General features: G+C 46.9%; 2 protein-coding genes across 5 annotated transcripts in view; both read right to left on the bottom strand.

Annotated features, from left to right (window-relative positions):
- Positions 1–7225, bottom strand: LOC105540351 (chromosome unknown open reading frame, human C3orf62). Its single transcript, XM_011980917.1, has 3 exons — positions 5732–7225; positions 3936–4027; positions 1–1105 (listed from the first exon to the last, which is right to left on the bottom strand). Exons 1-3 carry the CDS (start codon positions 6175–6177, stop codon positions 840–842), a joined length of 804 nt encoding a protein of 267 aa, XP_011836307.1. The 5' UTR covers positions 6178–7225; the 3' UTR covers positions 1–839.
- Positions 7226–7439: 214 nt separating this feature from the next.
- USP4 (ubiquitin specific peptidase 4 (proto-oncogene)) overlaps positions 7440–8907 on the bottom strand; it is a 75429-nt gene continuing 73961 nt past the window's right edge. For 3 of the 4 annotated variants that reach the window (XM_011980920.1, XM_011980921.1, XM_011980922.1), the window contains 2 exons: positions 8111–8199; positions 7444–7762 (listed from right to left, as the gene is read on the bottom strand). In XM_011980920.1, the coding sequence (XP_011836310.1) occupies positions 7604–7762; positions 8111–8199 (248 nt within the window). In that variant the 3' untranslated portion in view covers positions 7444–7603. Of the gene's footprint in view, positions 7763–8110; positions 8200–8907 lie in introns of all 4 variants that reach the window. The other variant, XM_011980918.1, reaches the window with a different exon arrangement.

Below are 8907 nucleotides of genomic sequence, written 5' to 3'. Positions count from 1 at the left end.
TTTTGAGAGAGGGTCTCACTCTGTCACCTATGCTGGAGTGCAGTGGCGTGATCTCAGCTCACTGCAACCTCCGCCTCTTGGCCTCAAGTGATCCTTTCACCTCAGCCCCCACCCAAGTAGATGGAAATACAGGCATGAACCACCACGCCCAGCTAAATTATTTTTTTTTTTTTTGAGACGGAGTCTTGCTCTGTCACCCAGGATGGAGTGCAGCGTTGCCATCTAGGCTTATTGCAACCTCTGCCTCTGGGTTCAAGCAGTTCTCCTGCCTCAGCCTCCCAAGTAGCTGGGACTACAGGTGCACACCACCACTCCTGGCTTATTTTTGTATCTTTAGTGGAGATGGGGTGTCCCCATGTTGGCCAGGCTGGTCTCAAAACTCCTGACCTCAAGTGATCCACTCGCCTTGGCCTCCCCAAGTGCTGGGATTACAGGTGTGAGCCACTGTGCCTGGCCACTCCTGCACTTTTTTAGGGGTCCATGGAAAAGAACACCAAGAGACACAGCAGAGGCGCACAACCCACACCTACCATGGGTACTGGGTATATTGAACATCGATCAAAAAAACACATTCGAGATGTCAAGGAAAGTAAAAAAAAAAAAAAAAAAAAAAAAAAAAAAAAAAAATCAGTAATAGGAAACATTTCAAAGCAATGGAATTCAAGAAAACTGGTCTCACAGCTTAAAAAGGGACATAACTGGGATTTTAAAAGGGTCTGGTAATTCAGGTTCTGCCAATCTTTTGAGAAATGTGGCCCCTGACGGCCACTGTGGCTGCTTCTGCTCAGGCTGAAGGGCAGCCTCCTGCTGTAAGGAATCAAAGCTTAGATCAACTGTCCTTACTCAATTTGGTATTTCAAAGAGGTCATCACATTGTAGTCCTCTTCCAAGTCCAGAACAGTCTCAATGATATTATGATCATCAAAAGCCCGTTTGAGGCTGCCAGGGTCAGCATCTGAGGCCTTCTGAGGGCTCTTGTCCACCAGCAGGGCCCAGGCTTCCTCTTTGAAGGGTGAATCTTGGCAATGACCACACACGTGGTTCAATTCGTTTTCAAATTCTATTTTTCCAGCCAATTCTTCAATAGTTCGGATGCTTGTATGGTCTTAAAAATAAGAACATTCAGCTTTACAATTCCAGTGGAAGGTTTCTGAAGACATTTCAGGTGCAAGTTAAAAACCATGAATGGGTTGTCATTCGTCAGGGATTATGCAAAAGCAGGCATTCCTGCCCCAGGACAGGCAGGCTGCCAGACTGCCAAATTAAGGTGGGTTTGGTACCTTCCTTTCAGGCCCAAGCTTTTACTCCAACTACATGCCAGTCCCCCAGAAAGGTGTAAGTGTGAGGGTATAGAAATGTACATGGTTATCTGTCCTGGCTCTCAGGGATGACAAGACATAATGTGAAAAAAAAAAACCAAGGGCTTTAGGGTAATCAAAATGCTGCCCAGCCAGGAGCAGTGGTGTGTACCTGCAATCCCAGCAACTTGAGAGGCTGAGGTAGAAGAATCACTTGTGCCCAGGAGTTTGAGACCAGCCTGGGCAACAGAGTGAGACCCTGTCTCAAAAAAAGGCTCCCTGATGTTGGTGAAGGCCAAGGGAGATGGTGGGTAGAGGCAGTAATGACTTCAGTTTACCTCCTGGAGCTACTGGAGGAGACTCACAGGCTGACAGGGGTTTTACTTTGTGGCCCAGGGTGAGTACCTACCCTCACCAGGCCTCCCTTTCCTCCCTCATAACCTGGAGACCCTTCAGAAACAACAGCTTCAGGTAGCACCCAAGGTTATACATCCCTTTACTAGGAGCTGTAGTATGAGTTTTTTAAAAACAGGGCACATTGGCATGGTGTGCCTGTAAACTCAGCACTTTGGGAGGCTGAGTCAGGAGTATCACTTGAGACCAGGAGTTCAAGACCGGCCTGGGTAACAAAGCAAGACCCCGTCTCTATAAAAAATACTACTACTACTACTAATAATAATAAAAAGATAAGACAAAAAATAGAGCACATGTAGTTCACATACAAGACACAGAGATTTGTATGTAGAAAAAAAGTCTGACAGGATGTATGCTATACTGTATTAACAGTGGTTATCTCTGGGTGGTAGAATTATAGGAAAGCTTTTGACTTCTAATTGTTCTCCTAATCTTTTTTTTTCTTTTTTTTTTGAGACAGAGTCTTGTTCTGTCACCCAGGCTGGAGGGCAGTGGTGTGATCTCGGCTCACTGCAACCTCTGCCCTCTGTCTCCTAGGTTGAAACAATTCTCATGCCTCAGCCATCCAAGTGGCTGGGATTACAGGCGTGCACCACCACACCTGGCTAATTTTTTGTATTTTTAGTAGAGAAGGGGTTTCACCATGTTGCCCAGGCTGATCTCGAACTCCTGACCTCAAGTGATCTGCCTGCCTCTGCCTCCCAAAGTGCTAGGATTAAAGGTGTGAGCCACTGTGCCCAGCCCTTCTCCTAACCTTTAATTACCGACCCCAGCTAAACTATTCTCTCCTTTTTGCCTATGTCCTGTTTCCTAAAAATCTAAGCTCAATCACCATGTCCTAGTGGCCACCATCCCTTGCCTTCAGGGACTCAATGTATCTAGACATTTATGACATGACCTGATTGATGTATCACCTCACAAGATAATCAATTGTATGAGGGAAGGAACAGGGTTTGTTAACATTCAGTTCTGTACTCAATGCAGAGTCTGAGCAAAACAAATCTACCAAATAAAAAGATAAGAGTGTTTTGGCCAGGCGTTATGGCTCTTGCCTATAATCCCAGCACTGGGAGGCTACAGTAAATGGATCACCTGAGCCTAGGAGTTCGAGACCAGCCTGGACAACATAGCAAAACTCTAATACAAAAATTAGCCAATCATGGTGGCGTGCACCTGTAGTACTACTATAGTACTATGGCTACTTGGGAGGCTGAGCTGGGAAGATCACCTGAGCCCAGGGAGGTTGAGGCTGCAGTGAACTGTGATTGTACCACACACTCCAGCTTGAGTAATATAATGAGACTCTGTCTCTCCCTGCAAAAAGTGGTGGTGGTGTTTTTTTTTTGAGATGGGATCTCATACAGTTGCCCAGGCTGTAGTACAGTAGCTTGAACTCCTGGGCTCAAGTGATCCTTCCACCTCAGCCTCCCTAGTAGCTGGGATTACAGGCACACACCACTGTGACCAGCTAATTAAAAAAAATTTTAAGAGACAGATCTTGGTATGGTACTCAAACTAGAAGAGAGTGTTTCTTTTTTTTTTCTTTTTGAGACAGTCTCACTCTGTCCCCCAGGTTGGAGTGCAGTGGTGCGATCTCGGTTCACTGCAACCTCTGCCTCCCAGGTTCAAGCAATTCTCCTGCCTCGGCCTCCCGAGTAGCTGGGATTACAAGTGTGCACCACCACGCCCAGCTAATTTTTTTTTTTTTTTTTTGAGACTGAGTCTCGCTCTGTTGCGCAGGCTGGAGTGCAGTGGCACGATCTCGGCTCACTGCAAGCTCCTCCTCCTGGTTTCACGCCATTCTCCTGCCTCAGCCTCCCAAGTAGCTGGGACTACAGGAGCCCGCCACCATGCCCGGCTAATATTTTATATTTTTTAGTAGAGATGGGGTTTCACCATGTTAGCCAGGATGGTCTCAATCTCCTGACCTCGTGATCCGCCTGCCTCGGCCTCCCAAAATGCTGGGGTTACAGGTGTGAGCCATCGGGCCCAGCCAATTTTTGTATTTTTAATAGAGACGGGGTTTCATCATATTGGTCAGGCAGGTCTTGAACTCCTGACCTCGTGATTTGCCCGCCTCGGCCTCCCAAAGTGCTGGGATTACAGGCATGAGCCACTGTGCCCGGCCGAGAGTGTTTCTTAAATCTGAGATACTTGCTGACTCAGACCCATGTGAAGGACCTATCTTCCCAAGGACAGGATGGACTGGCCCACTGTACTCACCGATCATTTCAAGCAGATCCTTTGTGACCTCTTGGCTAGAATTGTTGAGTGCCATGTTTGAGTCAGCCTTCAAATCTCTCTCCATATCTTTCCTGCAGCCCCCAGGTTGGGGGGAAGAAAAGGTGGGGAATTAGATTCTCTTTCAAGAAAATATTGAAGGGAAACTCAGTTTTAGATAATCTCAAAGACAAAACCTTACTGGTGATCTTGTCATTTATGCTTTGATTAGAGGACAGTTGGAAACTGCTACGTCAGTGGAGAAACTGACTAACAGCTTTACCATAATAACTCACATGACTGTATTACAGACTCACACGACTGTATCAGACTGTATTAATTTTTTTTCTTTTTTAGAGACAGGGTTTAGCCATGTTGCCCAGGCTGGTCTCGAACTCCTGGGCACAGACGATCCACTCACCTCGGTCTCCCAAAGTGCTAGGAATACAGGCACGAGCCACCTCACCCAGCCTGCATTTGTTTGTTTCATTTATTTATTTATTTTTATTATTTTATTTTATTTTTTTGAGACGAAGTCTCACTCTTGTCCCCCAAGCTGGAGTGCAATGGCGCAATCACAGCTCACTGCAACCTCTGCCTCCCGGGTTCAAGCGATTCTTCTGCCTCAGTCTCTGGAGTAGCTGGGATTACAGGCGGCCACCACCACGCCCAGCTAATTTTTCTATTTTTAGTAGAAACGGGTTTCACCATGTTGGCCAGGCTGGTCTCAAACTCCTGACCTCAGGTGAGCCATCCGCCTCAGCCTCCCAAAGTGCTGGGATTCAGGTGTGAGCCACTATGCCCAGCATTTTTTTTTTTTTTTTTTTTTTTTAGATGGAGTCTTGCTGTTACCCAGGCTGGGGTGCCGTGGCAAGATCTCAGCTCACTGCAATCTCTGCCTCCTGGGTTCAAGCAATTCTCCTGCCCCGGCCTCCCGAGTAGCTGGGATTATAGATGCGCGCCACCACGTTCGGCTACCGTTTGTGTTTTTAATAAGGACAGGGTTTCACCAGACCTCAAGTGAGCCACCCACCTCAGCCTCCCAGTGCTGAGATTACAGGCGTGCCACCACACCCAATAAGGCCTGCACTGCTTATGAGTACCAATTTATTTGTGGAGTTGAAAGGAAAAAAATTTTTTGTGGAGCTGAATGAATTAAATGGCCTCTTTATTCCCTTCCTATGAAGCAGCCAAGATGGCAGAACTTTGAAGCTTCATCTCTTATGTTCATCCCTTCTCCAAGTCAAGCTGTCTGGGACCAGGCAATTTCAAGTCACTTGGGAGAAGAAAAAGTCTAGAGGAGACCTGGTGATGGTCCAAAAAACTCTGGGGTAGTTGGGGAGCAGAGGCAAAGATAAGCCAGGAAGTAGGGCCCAGACTTCAATTCAGCCTCTCCCTAATGTGGGCAAAGGAGGGTATCAAAGGCCCCAGTGTCCAGATTCAAACACAGAAGTTAAAATGGAATTAAGACTTTTGTTTCTGCAACTTAAAAAATAAGGTTATTTTAAACACCAGGTTATTTTACATCCACTACCCCTTTGGGTACTACAAAGTGGTTTCCATGACTGGTTTGACATCAACGATTGACAACTAGCCCCTCAACTGGAACAGATACACAAAATATAACTGTTTCCTAGGCCAGATTCTGAAGAATGTCTATGAACTCCCCAAATGCAGTCACAGAGTTGCCAAGAGGAGGTAAGAGCACTGTCATGAACTAAATCTAGGATCTTCAACAATTTTTTCAAAAACAAGAATCCCCTTAATTGTAGCTGTTAAGCTATCAAAATCAGAATCACCTTAAATTTTCTTTTCTCCAGTTTTCCCCCTCTCTTGCAGTTCTCCAAGACTCTCTTTCAGATGCCAAAATGGAGGAATGCATCAATACATTTTCCTTGCTGGTCAGAGGTTTTCTCTCGGGGCACAGAGCATGTGGTTTTGCATTTACCGGGGCATGGTTTGTTGCAAAGGCAGGGTTCTCATTCTCAGGAGCACATGGGACAGCAGCAAAAGGAACAGCAGAGGAGCAGGCTGCCAGAGGATGTCTTCTGCAGAGGAGTCTGTGCACGGGCAGCGAGGAGGAGAGCGGCGCAGCGCTCAGTTCCAGCCTCCGCTGGCCTGTGCACTCCTGGGAATAACTAACTCCTTCAAAGGCCCGGTCAATGGCTGCAGTCAGTTCCTTTCTGCATCTTCTTAGTTTTTCAGACATTTCTCCTAAAAGCGACCATGTCTTTATGTAATGCATTGGAAATGCACAGGGCAACACAATAATGTTACAAATAAGGCTGCAAACTACCCCTGAACGGCCACGATTTCCCGGAGCTTGGCCCTGGCTACAGCAAGACCCACAACCCTCGGGCTTTCCTCCTGGAGTAGGCGGTTCTCGGCTATCGCGGAGGAACCCGCGATCTGCCAGAAGTCCCAAGGATGCCCCGCCCCACTTCCCACAGCTTCCTGGCCCGCCCCGCTACTGCCTCTCGCCCCACCGCGGCTCCCAGGCCGCCCGGCCGTACCCCGCACCCCGCCCTCCGACAGGTCGCAGCCACGTCCTTGTCTTCACCCGCAGCGCAGTGACGCCTACCCAGCCAACGGTCATCGCATGCGCGCGCCCCGCGCAGGCCCCGCACCCCCACGGATTAGGTTAAAGGTCAAACAAAAAAGCCCAGACCCGTACGTCCGGTTCCTTAAGGCCTTGTGGCCCCACACGCAGCAGCTGGCCCCTCGGTGGGAGTGGGGACGGGTCTTTCGACCGGGGTCCCAGTAAGAGTCTTGGCAGGGATGAGGAAAGAACCTGTTCTAGAAAGCATCTGGGTAACACCAAAATGTATTACTACCCTAAATCGTCATGAACTGGAGCCCTTTCCAGGCTGACAACTCCCACAAAGATTTCTGTTCTCAAGCCAACATGGAAACAACTGGATGGGACACAGCACCAGGCAGTTTTATGTACTGACTTCCTTTAAGTGTTACCTAATAAAAAGTGTTATCTAATAAAAGTTCCACGCAGCATTTGACCGTCTTAATTCATCTAGGGTAGCAGGGGATGTAACATAACTGCTGGGTTCCACAGGAGGTTGAGAGGCCAGGATCCCCAACACTAAATATCTTCATTTCCTTAGCGGGGAGAAAGCTGGAAATTACAAGATGACTCAACGGAGAAATGGGCTTCAGTGGGTAACTTTCAAAAAATTATAAACCCGTATCAGTGTACATAGCGAGGGAAAGGGGAGTTTACTTGAGGCTTGGGTTACTGTGAGCAGACTACTTGGGGTGACTAGTATCAGCATCAGAACCAGAAATCCAGGCACTCAGGGCAGCCCTGCAGGTGGGGTGGGTCTCCAGGCTGCTCCATACTCAGCGCCTGTGTTTCTCTCCATTCTTTGGGATCCATCAGACATACTCCATTGTGTACCCCCATCCCACCCCCTTTTCAGCTTCACAGGTTTCACAGAAATTTCTCACCACCTGTTTAAAAATAAAAATAATTCAGCCTCTTGACATAGCTTCTTCTAGGTAAACGGTCTTTTTTTTTTTTCCCCCTTCTGCTCATAAAAGAAGGGTATTTCCTTGTCTGGTTTTTGGACAGAACACTAGCAGTCTGCAGAGTGTCAAAGATGTTCTCCTGGGGGATTGCGCTGGTGCTGCAGGGTGGCAGGATCGTGGAGTCAGCATCAGTTGGTGTCCATGCTGCAAGCCTCATCATCCCCCATGCCCTGCTGACAGCTGCTTGGTCGTGTCCCTCCATCAGAGGAACCAGAACTGCTGAGTGAAGGCGTCTTATAAAATTCATCATCTCGACGCTGGTAAAATAGCACATAAGCTGCTTTAGTCTAAAATACAAGAGGGGGAAAGGCCATTCAGTGGTTGGAAAAAGCACCCATTTTCCCCAGCTTTTCTCTAGTTGTCCAAAACTCTCAAAGATCTGCCATATCCACACAGAGGAGACCCTTCCAGCTTTGCCAGGGAGCAGGGAATGGAAGGAGCCCTGTGCAGAGAACTCTGAAGTGAGCTGAGCATCTCATTTATGAAGGTCCCTGAAGGAATGCCAGCCAGCTCTGTCACACCTAGCTCCCACTGTCACATCAGGATGATGAAATAACCAACTAGCCTGACAGAGGCTCTTCCCAGCTTTAATCCATAAAGACATGAGGAAGAACCACATATCATGGCCTACTCACCACTATCTGATCCTCAGAGGCCAGGGACACGTTGCTATCATCAAAGTAATACCATTTCCCATTCAGTTTGTTCTTCGCATATGCGGTGTCTGCCAAGTTAACAAAGAAAATACTCTAGCGGTCTCCAGATAATTAATCTGGCTAGCTTATTAGGCATGCACTAAATAAACACAAAAATCCCCAAAACAAAACCCCTGAAATTAAAAATAGTTTACAGTGTGTGTCTTAACAACCAAAAAACAACTCACCTTCTTTTCTAATCTGTTCCTTCTCAAAAAGGATGAAAAAGCTAAAAATGGAGCTGTCAGGGACCAAGGTTTTAAACTATAATTTTGGGAAACTAATCCAAAAAATAGAGCTATTCAGTGCCAATCTTCAGGATGGCTATGTGCAATAATCTAAAACCAGGGAACCCGTAAAAGGAGCTGAAACTTCGAAGATTTAAGCAAAACAATAGCTCTCACAAGGACATGTCAAGTCAATCTTCCCCACTGCATCTAGGCAGGTGGCTACTAACATCAACAGAATGCTTAGTGCCTCTGGAGCCTGCAGAATAATCCCAGTTAGGGGAACATTGAGTGTTTGGGTTTGCAGAGCTGGGATGTGAACAATATACCTTAGTCTCTTGTCTAAAAAAAAAAAAAAAAAAAAAAGAAAATTTTATCATTCAAACTAGGAATCCAGAGTCTGTGCGTTTCTCTAAGTTTCCCACAATGATTTAAGCATTTCTCACAGACAATGCTCCCTGTCTCGATTTTAGACTATTCCCAAGCAGGATGTGTTTATTACAGCAATCC

This window comes from Mandrillus leucophaeus, unplaced genomic scaffold, assembly GCF_000951045.1.
Source record: "Mandrillus leucophaeus isolate KB7577 unplaced genomic scaffold, Mleu.le_1.0 Scaffold22, whole genome shotgun sequence".
In the NCBI taxonomy this organism is placed as follows: Eukaryota; Metazoa; Chordata; class Mammalia; order Primates; family Cercopithecidae; genus Mandrillus; species Mandrillus leucophaeus.
Note: the sequence above shows the minus strand (reverse complement) of the source record. Positions and strands in the feature narration are given on the sequence as shown.

Excerpts from the sequence above, each read along its gene's own strand:
- LOC105540351 (XM_011980917.1), bottom strand. The coding sequence starts at position 6,177 with ATGCATTACATAAAGACATGGTCGCTTTTAGGAGAAATGTCTGAAAAA. Across the intron at positions 4,028-5,731 it reads TGGAGAAAAGAAAATTTAAG|GAAAGATATGGAGAGAGATT; the intron begins GTGATTCTGATT and ends TGGGGGCTGCAG. Across the intron at positions 1,106-3,935 it reads GGATCTGCTTGAAATGATCG|ACCATACAAGCATCCGAACT; the intron begins GTGAGTACAGTG and ends CTTATTTTTAAG.